Source organism: Aptenodytes forsteri, unplaced genomic scaffold (assembly GCF_000699145.1).
Source record: "Aptenodytes forsteri isolate BGI_AS27 unplaced genomic scaffold, ASM69914v1 Scaffold296, whole genome shotgun sequence".
Lineage (NCBI taxonomy): Eukaryota > Metazoa > Chordata > Aves > Sphenisciformes > Spheniscidae > Aptenodytes > Aptenodytes forsteri.
In genome coordinates, this window is record NW_008796181.1 from 457,959 (window position 1) to 471,506 (window position 13,548).

At 43.0% G+C, this 13,548-nt stretch overlaps 1 protein-coding gene across 2 annotated transcripts in view; it reads left to right on the plus strand.

The window, feature by feature from the left end:
* Window positions 1–13,548, plus strand: part of LOC103905978 (sodium channel protein type 5 subunit alpha) — a 177,414-nt gene that overhangs the window by 100,290 nt on the left and 63,576 nt on the right. Inside the window, exons 16-17 of one of the 2 annotated variants that reach the window (XM_009287793.1) lie at window positions 6,600–7,070; window positions 9,650–9,661. In XM_009287793.1, coding sequence (XP_009286068.1) covers window positions 6,600–7,070; window positions 9,650–9,661 — 483 coding nt within the window. Of the gene's footprint in view, window positions 1–6,599; window positions 7,071–9,649; window positions 9,662–11,046; window positions 11,056–13,548 lie in introns of both variants that reach the window. The other variant, XM_009287794.1, reaches the window with a different exon arrangement.

Below are 13,548 nucleotides of genomic sequence, written 5' to 3' on the forward strand. Positions count from 1 at the left end.
TCATTGATGAAGACATTAAACAGTACCGGTCCCAATACGGACCCCTGCGGGACGCCACTCGTCACCAATCTCCATCTGGACATTGAGCCGTTGACCACTACCCTCTGGATACTTCCATTTTTCTTTCCTGTGGAGAACATCTGCTCTCATTACCATCATAAAGTAGTTTAGGGATCTTACATGGGAAATAAGCTGAATTTGGTGCATTGTTTTTATAAATTTTCTTTTTATATTATTATATTTATTTATATTATTATTTATATTTAAATAGATAAACTAGTTATTTCACCAAACAGATTAACATGGAGTTGACAGGAAAAAGTTCCTGTTACAACAAACAGGTACTATATTGTCCCACAAACCCCTCATCTACAACTGCTAGCCTGCCTTGTAGAATCAAACACAGTCCACTTGGGAAATTGTATGGCTGCAAGGCAGGAAATCCATATCCCCATTTCCATGTGTTTTCCTAGCTGATCTTGGGCAAGAAACATCAAAGAGATCAATCCTTCTACAGCCTGTATTCTCTCCCACCTCCCCCTAGCCACAAGGATCTCATGCCATACTTGTGGCATCATGATCATTTCGACAGCAAGAAACTAAGATATGACGAGAATGGGATTATGAGATTGACTACAGGATAATGAGAAACTGGACTGGGAGGATATAAGCCTCTTATCCAAGCACAAATAGCTGAAGTAATAGAAAAGGGAATATAGAAAATAGCTGATCATGTAAATTGCTTTTTGCAGGAGTACTCTCTCTTGGTAAACTTTGCCCTGGGATCAAAATGTACAAAGGACTGGAAAATACACTTCTAAGGAAACAAATAATCCTCCAGTAGCAGAGAGATGGACTAGATGACCTATTACTGCAGGTCTCTGGCTTAAACTTAGATCTCACACTTTCTTGGTGCTGTGAAAGCTCCTTTATGAGCAGTTTTTCTTTGCCGCTTCATGGATTTTGCTACAGTAAACAAAATAAAATAATTGGTAAATATTGTATTAGGCTTGCTAGAAGTCATCAAGGTCTCCAAAGAGAAAACTGCATCTTTCCCACCTGTGGTAGACAAAGAACAGTGCAGATGTCCACTGCCATCAGAAAACACACAGGAAGGAAGAAAATCAGTTTCTTCCACTGGTCAGCGAGTGCCTGAAGAGCTTCTTGCTGATCTGTGTCTAACAGGCACTGCCGGAGAAGTGAGTTTGAATAGCTTGAGGTGTATGGGTCCTGTTTTATCCACAAAAAAAGTATTAGATGAGTAGTTGATGATCCTGGCAGGTACTTCACCATGCTGCTCTGCCTGGGCTTTTCTATACAGCTGAGTGACAGCAGTGACAATGTGCTGCCACAGGGGTACAATTTGTTTTAGTTGCTTTCTTTTTTGCATGACAGAATTCACTGATGGGGCATGTTTTCTACTCTGGACCCCGTTGTTACAGAAAAACCTGCTTAGCTGGCTCCTAGGAGATTCCTCTTCCACAGGGAAGCACCTTCAGGTGACACAGGTCCCTCATAGGTGCTCTCAACTGTCCTCCCTATCCTCCATCTCCCGCAGTGGAGATGACAGTACACATCTGCAGTCTGAATATCTTCAGTTGTTTGAAGGGTCCTGTGGGCTTACAAGCAAACAAGTGCTCATGAGAGCAGCTCCTGAACTTCTCTGCTTTGTGAACCTCCCACCTGAAAAAGTGATCCCATCTCTGACTCCAGCCTACTAGGATTTGTCCTGCGTGGTCCGGGCAGATGAGAACATCTGACCTTAGTTGCTGCTCAGCATGAAGTTCATTAAACCTCATGCACAGGAAAGGACCAGGGGTTTGAATCAAACTCACTTGTTTTGCTGGCAGTGTGCAGTCAAGACAGATCCCTCTACAGGAAAAGCCACATGGGTGAACTCATATTAGATCCTCTGCAATCAAACAAGACCAGTAGCTGAGGACCTCACTTTGGAGATGGCTTAACCCTGCCATTGAACTTGTGCAGGTGCAACATCATTCTCGCTCCTAGCTAAATGAAATACAGAATTATTTTCAATCTGCTAAGAAATAGCCTTAGCCTTTCCAGTGGGTTTTCAGCCTATATTCAGGGTAATGAGTGACCCCAGTGAGAGTGCAGGGCAGCAAACGCATTGCTGAATCGATTCACAGGAGTGCAGGAGGATTGCAGGGGCTGGCAGTATTTGTGGCTCCCAGCCTCCACCAGCAGCCTTTGCCTAGGGCTCTTTGGGAAGGAGGGGTCCTTCCAGCAGCCTGCTTTCTCCCCATGGCTGGGGAGCTAGGAATTAGCTTCATGGCTTCTTGCCTCTATGCTCTTCACTTGCTGTGACCGCAGAATTGGTGCAGCACTTTGTGCAATGCCAGGCTTGCTACCTGTGTGCTGCAGCTCTGCTCAGGATGGGGCTGAAGCATCCTGTGCTCTCCTCGCACCTGGTGAAGGTTGCCTGGTTATAAAGGTTGGACACCACTGGCCTGGAGCATGGAGTACCAGGTTGACACCAAGAAGGACGTTCTGGACACCTGGCTGTGTTTGACAAGTCATGGATGACACTCTTAGTCATATGATTTAATTTTAGGTAGTCCTGCGAGGAGCAGGGAGTTGGACTTGATGATCCTTATGGGTCCCTTCCAACTTGAGATATTCTGTGATGCTATGATTCTGTGCTAGTTATTTGGTCTGCATTGGTAAGTGCCCTAACTTTAATCTAGTTGTGAGATATTAAACCCAAGCTAGCCTAGGCTTCAATAGACACCGCCAGAGATGGTTCAGCTCTTCAGCATCTCCTGGGATGCCAGACTGTCTCCATCATCTACAGACATCCTAAGAAAACTCCTCCAGCTTAAGCAACTCAGGGAGGCACCTGACATTGGGCTGGATGAATCTGATCCTTTGTGCCTTATAATGGCATAACCAGAGTCACTAGCTTTGGAAAGGCATTAAAAGTGAGAAGGCCTATGAAAGCACGATGTATTGTCATTAGGGTAAACGCTTAACATCATCATGCTAAAGGAGCTGGAGTTTCTTTGAGTGCATCTGTCATTTGATTCCTAACCTCAAAGACCAAAAAAGTGACCTGCTTTCTGAGACTGGCTGCTTGGTGTCACTGGAAAGCAGATTTCTTTTTAAGGGGTTCCATATGGACATGCAAATCTGCTATTCCTTTTGAAAACTGAATTAGTCTTTAGTTTGCTTTTACTTAAACTGAAAGCATTGCGTTAGCAACCAGGAGGACTGGATATTATTAGTAACCTTTTACAGGAAATGTGGTGTGTCATGGGTTGAGCATATATTTTTCTGGAAAATGCAGTGTACAGTGAAATGGGGGAAACAAGTAAACATAAAGTGCTTATACAGCAGTTCACTCTATTTGAACACCCAGCAATACACCTCTGAGGTTACCTGCTCATAAAAGAAGGAGGGAATGATATTTGAGATTTATTTTTGGCTAAAAGCATGAAGTGCAAATAGCTCTTTGTGCAAAATGTCAGCTGCATTTCTGGGAAACAAACAACATTGCCTTAATAATCCATGGTAAATAACAACAGTAAGAATGTTACCACCTATTATATACACCTGTAGGTGTATCTGGATAAACTTATGTAACTGTAGTTTGACGTATGAAATAAATATGGAAAAGTAAAACAAGGCATTTCAAACAAGTTATTCTGTGAACAGGAGAATTAATGAAGTATAGGATGAAATTCAGCTTCAGATAACAAAATTTGGGTGTCTACATGGAGGTATTCATGTATGGAGAAGACATCTGAGCTATCACTACAGTCTGCAGAGATCTAGGGCTTGACTCAGTTTTGTCTAATGCCACTGGGGATACTGTAAGGTATCCATCCTGGCCTCCAATTAGACACAGATCTCCCATAATAGTGTATCGTGTCAGCCAGTTGCCTCAGGATGACTTGGCCATGCTAGGGTCAGTTGGCACTAGATGACTACATATTGGCAGCTGCATGCAGCCCTAACGCGGTCGCCTGTATTTGGTCAGGCTCTGTTGTCTTCATGATGAACCTCTTCTGATTGAAATGGGGCTTAGATGCCCCATTATACCCTCAAGCTTTGGTGTCTGAGTCTGGAGGCAGCTGCCATCCTTGAAGCGTGATTCAGTTCCCTAAAGACTGCCAGTGTGGTGCCTGCTGTGACACCCCGTCATCTCCTGGTTAGATGAAGCCTGCAGCTTTAGGAGGACACAAATCTTCTGTAGGTCTGGTGCAGATGTCTCAGATAACCTCAAACAACAGTATACACCTCTGTTAAGGTAACGGAATTGAACCTATAAAGTCCAGGAGATTTTTATTCTGGATTTCTTTATCCCCTCCCTTCCTCCAGCTCCTTCCTATGTCCCTAGGTTGCCGCTGGGGAGGAGACACAGGCTGTGGCTTGTTCCAAGCTTTGTCTGCACTGGTGGCCTGGGTAGTGTCTCTTCTTTACCCACATGCTTATTTTCAGGATGCTCGTAGCAATGTGGTTATCTCTGAGACCTCATCCCTCTATCAAATTTGGTTGAAAATGGCTAAAGTGATTCTGCCAGTGACTCCTTTGCTGATGGACTCCCACCCGCTTGGCAGTATATCCAGTATTCTGGTTTTCAACTACCTATCAGACAACATCACCTGCAGTACCTCCGAGTGGGCTATGTAATGAAAGATTGATTCATACCAGACTGCCACAGTGATTAAGAGGAGACCCACACAAGCTGTCAGTGACACTTCAGTATGACGGACCAGCTAAGAAACAATTAGCTTTAATCTCACTTTACTTTAGAGCAGGGTAGTGCTCAGTGCACCAATAGTTTATTCAGCAGTTCATAATGGACATGGGCACCTGCTGTGCTACCGACTGCTTTCATTTATAATCACGGTGATTGCAAAGAGTACTTTACAAAACAGTACTGACAGGACACTTCAAACGCAGTGGCACTAGAGTGATTAAGACCAGGCTAGTTTTCAAAATTCCAGCTCATATATTCTGAATATTTGAAACACGGGGGAACAGGGTGGGGGGATGATAGCAAAAGCTTGTGGTTCTTTGGTAAGGCCCAGTACTGTTTATTTTGGTCTAGCAGACTTTATCAATTTAAAATACTATCAGAAAGACAGAAGCCGGGAGACTTACAAGTATTTCTGGTGGCATTAAGAGATCACAGAGAAAATATCTTCACAAAGTCCATTTTATTGCTAAAACAGCAGGAGTGCTGCAGCACTGATCTCTCCTTTGCAGTGCCACAGAGCTTGGCACCCACCCACCTTGTACAGGCAGCAGATGAGTTGATACCAGGCAATTTGGTCCTAGTTTATTTTGGGTAAATATATTTTAGCTGATATCGGTTTGAGTCACCTTCGCCCCATTCCCATCATCTCAGGCATCTACCTCCGGTGTGAGCTTCTTGCCCTTGTCAATCCAGCACAAAAGCTGTAACTCATTCCTTCTTGGACCACAAGCAGGTGTAATGTCCCATACAGCGCAGCTGGTGACCAGCCTGCAAGATGTATTACTGGGAATACCCTTCTAGAAGAAACTGTTTTTATTTATTGGATATAATTGTATATATTGGGGGAAAAAAAAACCAAACCAAAAAAAACCCCCAAACAAACTAGGAGGTAAAAGGTGGTTTAAATCATCAAATATGTCACCCAAATGTGGAGTTGTGTCTAATCTTGCAGCGCACTACCAGCAAAAGTAGATAGTTCTGAAGTTGCAGGAACAAGAGGAAGCCAACTTGCAGTGTCCAGTTCAGTTTGGATCTTCCCATACATCTGTGAAAATCTTCAAATAGTTTTTTCCTGACTAGTAGCAGCATTTCCAGGCCCCAGCGTGCTTTGGGGGTGAGCCCTGCTCAGATTTAGCCACATTAAGCCTGAGTGTGATGGCTTGTTTTTGCCTGGAGGGCAAAGGTTTTGAAACTATACGACCTCTGAGGTCGTATTTATTTACAGTCTCAATAGAATTTCTTCATGGCCCAGAGGATATTTAAATCAAGACTATCTGTGAAAATGCATACAAATGTTTAGAAATGTTTCCAAATATACTATTTGGTTTAAGCGCCATGTGTATGTATATTATTATATACCATGAAATATAAATAACAATATTCACACTGAGTAAAACCCAAAAAGGTCCTGAAAATATTCTTCCGATCATCTTTTTCTACATGTAAGCAGTACCTTTCTGAATGTCAGTAAGTGTTGCAAGTAGTGATTTCCTCCAAGATGGAATACTGGCAATTACAGGAAATTCATTATACCACCACTTATGAGAATATTTACACTATGTATCTTCCAATGAAAATTTTATCCCATATTCTGTTTCTGAGCTTTGCCTTTTCTTTCTTTTGTGTTTTGTGGTGTTGGAGAGGGAAAGGGAATGTCAGTGTGTTATCATCCATGCTAAACTTCTGCACCTGAAATTAAAGTGGAAATGTCTGCACTCCTTCTTTTCCTACTGAAATCACCTATAATTAGGGGTAGTTCCATGAACACTGGTGGTGTTACGATGACACAGATTAGATGAGACTCTCCTGCTTCCAAGACCAAACATTTGTCCTCCACAATTAATCATTTATTTCCTTTTAACTTTATTGGTTTCAGGTGCTCAACCTGTTCCTTGCCTTGCTGCTAAGCTCTTTCAGTGCTGACAACCTCTCGGCACCAGATGAGGATGGGGAGATGAACAACTTGCAGCTTGCTTTCGCGCGGATCAACAGGGGTCTTCAGTACGTGAAATACACGACGTGGCATTTTTGCTGCAATGTCCTCCGGCACCCCAAGACAACAGCTGAAAAGAAGGCAATGATGAAGCTTGCTGCCCAGAATACAGGTGCCCTTAACAATTGTGTGAACAGCCATACAACCGCTGAGCTTGGCAAAGACATGGAGAATCACAGAGAGAACCACGCTGAGGATGGGATGAATAAAAATGGGGAGAAACACCTAGGAATTACAGACAATGATGATTTTATGACCAATCCTGACCTGTCCATTTGTGTTCCTATTGCTGTGGGAGAGTCAGATATCGAGGAAGAAGATGAGGAGCAGAGCACCTTTACCGAAATGGAGCAGGTAGGCAACTAAAATGTTTGCTTGTTGCAGCGCATTAAGAGGGCCTTTGTTCCCACCCTTGCTCTGGATCCATGGCTCGTGATGCAAATGTCCTATGGCCTAATCCTGCCTTTGATATGTTGTTAACTTCAGAAGAAGTTACAGGTGCATATCCAAGAGCAAAATTCAGTCTCCAACAAGAGGCATTCCCTTTCTTTGTATTCTTTGTGCTTGTCTAGATTAATTCTTCTAACCAGAGCAATTAAACCCTTTCTCACACAGGAGACTGCTTTTTTTTTTTCCTTTCAGCTGAATCATGGGAATGTTACAGAGCAAGTCTTAGGTCCTCTGACTACGACAGGGGATTTTCTCAGTGTGCAAAAACGGGCAATGGCTTGATTTGTGCAGGAAAAATCAAGGGCCAGGTAGTTCTCTTAAAAATACAATGAGGCAGGGGCTGATATGACAAGGCACCAGAGAAAGAAAGAAGATATGTAATCGTATGTATTCAGACAGAAAAAATAGTCATTTGCCTGTTCTTTGGTGTGACATGGCAGATTTTCGTATTCCCCAGAGCACCCAGTAGTAAAGGCTGAAAATTTCTGTGTGGTTCGAAAAATTCTGTGGTTGGTGTAAAATGGAGAAGAAAAATCTTCATGGGAACCCTTTTCTTTCTCTCCTTCTCCTCCTCTCCCCTTTCTAGCAGCTTTATCTCTTGGCTCCACACATCATATCTAGTTAGTGTTTTCCAGACCCTCCAGCCTTGATCCAGCATCCTCTGACGCCGGCTGAGACCCGCGGAGTTCAGCAGGCACTGGATCAAAGCTCCTGTTTCAGATCCAGCTGTCAGGAGTGATCCCCAATCTCTCAGTTGAGGGGAAGAAAGTTTTGAAGCAAAACTGTCCTTAGAGAAGGCCTGTCCTAAAAAAGCCCCAAGGAAGGACTCTCTGTCAGGAGGTGGGCACAAATTGGCTGCTAAACATTAATTTCTCCTGCTTCATTGAGGAAATCTTTACAGTGTTAGTGCATCCACTTACCAAGCAAGTCTTAGACATTGACCATCCCCTTGGGGAGCTGAAGGGCAAGGAGTCAGAAAACTTTATCATCAAGCCCCACTGTCCAAATAGACACCTAGGTAACAAAAAAAGAAGTCTGAAATTTTTTGGTAAACACTTTTAGGGACTTTTTTGTATCTTTTTTAAGGAACACGTTTATTGAAATGACCTGTGGATCAGTGTGGGCAGCATGGATAATACCTATTTTTTTCTTTGAAGTCCTTTTCTATTTCCAGCATTGTATTAGTTAAAACTACAACCAGAGCACACCTGAAAAGTGAAGTATGAATATAGTAGATGGGTTTCTTCGTATTAGCCGATCTGCAACTACTGACTAGTATAAATGCATTTAATAGTGTATAAATGTGTTTAATTCTGGAGTTTTGGTTTGGTGGTTTGGTGGGGTTTTTTGGCCTTTAAAGATTTTCACACCTTTCTGCTACATCTGACAGAGGGTCACAATCTTAAGAACTCTCAGATTTTTCCTTCACGGTGCAAAGCAAAAGTTTGTTGAAACTTTGCACGTAAAGTGTCCATGAGGTCTGGAAGCGTGTGTGTGTGTGTGTGTGTGTGTGTATGCGCCCGTGTGTATCTCATACATCACTGTATTCCACCTTCCTCAAGACAAATAGCAACGTTCACAATTGCAAGCTAAACTGCAGCACAGAGCATGGAGGGTTTGGGATTTTTACATCTTACTGTACCTTAAAAGTATAGAAATGTGGATTTGTATTTAGCTGCACAATGCATCTATGTAGGTGCTGGTGTGTATATTAGTAGACAGAGCAGGTAGCCGTCCATTTTATGTTGTACAGCAAGTAAATGTGGAATTAGACCTCTAGTGAGATCTATTAGAGTCATGAGGGAGAGAACTGATGTAGAAAAATAGGCATTTTAGTGAAACAGAACATTATGAATAAAAGTTGACCTGAAAATATTAAGAAAACTTCTTCAAATTGTTTCAATAGTATTGAAACATTATCATATGTAATATAAACATTGAGGATTCAGAGTGAAACAAAATAGGAGGAAACACTATCTTTTAATGAAATTTTCAATAAACATTAGAGTAACATTGTCACATTACCACAACATATTTAGATTGCAGTGAAATAATATAGCGCACTGATAGCGTGTGTGTTAAATAGAAGGCATGGAGTTGAGAAATGTATTAATTAGCTGTGTCACTAGTGTTTTCCAGGCTTTGACAAACAGCTGCTGCAGGTCACTGCCGTTCCCCTGTGCATAGCCCTGATCAATGGTTTTCAACCTTTGTCCACAGGCCTGAGAGGTCTGCTGCTGAGAAGGTCCAAACGCGAAACGAATTCCTATATCCAGCAAACAATTTTATCAAGTTCCTAGGGGAAAATGTGTGCATGTGAGGGGGTTCCAACTCAAAGACTCAAAATACATTGGCATAATAAATAAACAAAAATAGGAAGAAGCTCAACAGCATAAATTATAATTGCGTAATGAGCTTTGCATTTGCTTTCCTGCAAAACCCTAATAAATTTGTGCAGCTGTAAATGTCTCCATAAGGAGCAGAGCCATGAGAAAGCAGATCCCAAACGATTCAAAGATCTGCCATTTTTAATGGTGCCCATTCCAAAGAAAGATGACCTCTGGACCCACAAAAAACTCTCTTGATCAACACGTAGGTTACTGCAGTACCCCTATTATCACACCTGGAGGTCAGTATGAAATCCCAGGTCCCTGGATATAGAGTTGTGAGCATTACAGATTGCTGACCTTTGTATCAAGGGCAGCCCTGTGGGACTCTGGGGAATAAACTTCCCCAGTCACTCCCAGAAGCTTTAATCCTGAGAGCCCAAACTCCATGGGGGTCCTTACCTCCTTCCCTCCGGGATGGCCACAATAACCGCAGCAGAGCTCGCAAAGGAAAAACAACGTGAACAAGAGCAAAATTTACATGATTGCACTGAAAGGGCACAATTACGGTGAAGTGTCTTTTTGTGTGGAGGGCATCATAGAGAAATGAAACAAGAACTACCAAGGGTATGCTAAACATTCAAATCTATTCTAACTTTCCCCTAATTATAATCCATATTTTTACATATTTAAATATTTTAGCATGTACAAAGAGAATGTGTATGTATATTTACTTCTCAGGAGAAGACAATGTACCCTGCTTCACTTTAAAATTGTTGGCTGACCTGGAATTTAGGAGCCCTTTGGCAACATTGCCAGAACCTGCCTTCCTCCTCATACGTGTAGATTTTGGTGCAATAGCGTGAGAGAAGAGGCAAAAGGAGATGCATAAACAGGGAATATATGTATGCATGCCTCTCAAGCGCATGGCTAGGTAAATCTGCACAATCCTTACACACCCTTTACACTTTCTCTGTCAGTTGAAGATCCTGGACCATATTCTGTTTATCGTGTGCTCACATCAGTCCAGACCCATCCGTCATGACAGAGGGGCTAAAGGGAGGCTGGTTTCAAGCAGAATCACAAAGTTGTTGATCCCGATGGGGTATTTTAGTGTGATGATCAGCTCAGCTTACAGCTCCCATACCAATGCTGGGCTCTTTGCAGAAAGTCACAAAACTACTCTAAAGTAAGCCGCCAAGAAATGGGCCCCACAGTGTTACACACAGCAGTTTGAAATTTCAGATGATGAGAAACCCTTCTGTGACCGCACATTTTTCCTCTGAGTAATAGAAATGTCTAAGTTTAAATTTCAGCTGCCATTTCTATTATCAAAGCTTAGACTGGCAGCAGCCGTCTTCCTGAAAGCTACCAATTTGTGGCACTGTCATGGAGAGGGTTTCGAAGGAGCGAGACCACCTGATAGCTTCTAAATCTCCTTTGATTACTGATTTGCAAGTGAGATACTCTGCCAGCTCGGGGAGCCAGGAGACACATGCCTGTAGCCTACACATATGGTGAAAGGATCAGAAAGAAAAGCCGAACAATAAAAGTCAGCACAGGTGCAAAAAAGCTGGCAGAAGAGGAGTGAGGCTGAGAAAGGTCCACCTTGAACTTAATTAATTCATCTTTATTGTGTGATATGTGTTTTGATGCCAGTCACTGCAACATTTTTGCTAAGGGCTTTACCTAACCCCCTTCCTTGCTCTGCTCATAGTGCTGTCCTTGTCAGTCCACAAGATTTCTTCAGGATTTGATGAGAAGTTTAAACTTATAATGAGAACAAGAATAATCACAACAAAAATATCATCCATCCGGTCGTACTTCGAACATAGTGTCCAAATAACCTTCTATTACATTAAAACTATTTTCCATTTTTCCTCTGTCTTTGAGATGTATAATTTAAATATGGGTTGTCCTAGCAGGAAAACAGCTCCCAAAAGCTCAGCAGCAACCACAGCAACATGCTGGTTGCATCTTCTCAAGGTTCTTTTGGGTTCTCATTTTGGCTTCCTAAATGATTAAAATGTGGACATTATTTTCTTGAACCTCCATAGAGTGTCTTGTAATTGCTTATAAGGACCACCTTTTCATACGTGACATCAACTTTCAGTCTCCTGAAGGAGCAAGAACCAGATTATGGGGACAGTAAAGTGATGGGACAATTCAGTGTGCACAGTCCACTCCACCTGACACAGAGGATCCTACCAGAACTTACCTGTAATTTAACTACACCGAAAGTTTCACACATGAGACAGGTTCGTACCATTTGCATTAGACATATAAGTCCAAAGCTTAGATCTTCAAAATTCCTACTTTAGTATTTCTTAACCTTCAAGGTGCCCGCAGTTGTAGCCCAGAAAGGTGTGTGCCTTTTTCAGTGACATCACTTTGTGGTTCAGGGGAATCCTGCAATAGACTAAAAGGAGGTTCCAGATGAGTAATGCTGAGTGTCCTGAATCAGTCCCCAAAGTTCGGTGTCCTGCACTGATACCATTGAACTCTGTCTTGTTTCTATTACCCCAGGCCTCAAGAACGTCCAGGTCTTTCTGCATGGTATCTGAATCCTTTTCTGCATCGATGAGTTCCTACAGTCAGCAAAATTCATTAGTACAACCTCAGAAAATGGCTTTACCCTTTCCTTGTTTTTTGAGTCAGCCCAACAAGGCTGTTATCGCTTTCCCCCCCTTCTTAAATTTAATTACTTCACGTCCTGCCTTACTCAAACTACTGCCCTCGACTTGATCTGCCTATAGCATGCCACTGAGAAGAAAATCCACGCTGTGGTGGCTAGTGGCTCGTGGCCACATCTCACATTCGCCCCCTCTGCAGTGACAGAGCCAGGCACAGATGCTGTTTTCCGCAGAGATAACACCTTTGTTTTTTCACATGCAGTGCAGTGCCGAGCCAGCAGCACTTGCCTGCTTGTCTTCAGAAAATGCCATTATTGATTTGTTCCAACGGAGTGGCTAATTGGGTCATATGGAAAATGCTGGCTGCCTGCTGCCGGGACGGAGTGCTTTGCAGCTTCTTACCCCTTCCTCGACACCAGGCACGCACGCCACGGGAGTGCTGCCTTTCCGTGCACAGCGGCCAGGTCCCAGCTCCCACCATGGCTGATTTGTGCCATCCTGAGACTGCAAAGCCGGTGGAGGCCTGGCCCATCCTCTTTGCCGAGGCTTACCCCTGGCTGTGGAAATCCTTAAATAGCAGAAAGTCGCTGCTGTGCCTGCTAGGGCTCACCTTCCCGCGACCTGGCAGGGAATATTGCCTGCAGGAAGGGAACAGTGTCTTTCATTACCTCTCAGGGTTTCCCAGTTTCCCACCCGCACAGCTGCACTTCTCTGTACTCTTCCTAGACCCCTCCAAGGCAGAACAGCACCTCTGCTGTGATTTTCAAGAGGTTTGGGTCTGGGTCTGCACAGAGGACCCGAGGGGAGTACATTGCCTGGATTTTGCACACAGGGCGAGTATTCATTGCTCCAGAGCACGCCTTGCTTTCTTAGTCATATTCACATTTTTTTCTCAATTGACAGTTCTCCCCTCGTGTATATCCTTGCCTGGGCTCCAGCAAACACATCTGCCAGGAAAGCCAGTTTTCCAGACTTTAGATGAGTAACTGCCTCTGTATACGTCAATAACAGAACTGGCTGCCACCACAGTGTCTATTCAACAGTACAGTTTCTATATTGCCCTGAACTGGATCAAACCCCCAGGCTTTTATTCTCTACTTCCTCATACTTATTTCAGAATTACTGACTCATTTTATTTCATTTGACAAGGTGAAACTATTTCTGATAGCATTTTTTTGCATGTTTCTACCAGTAAGAGATTCATAATTTTGAGATCACGGAGGACCATTAGGATCATCACGGTTCAGCTTTCTCATAACACTGAGTCAAAGCCTTCAACCAATAATTTCTGCACGGAGCCTGTAAGTTTATTTTAGCTATGATACATCATTTGTAAGACAGAGAAAAGAATGAAATGTCTCAGGTAACAGAGAGTTCACCATCTGCATCTGGACCCACATCTGTTTCCTTTGTATACAGTGG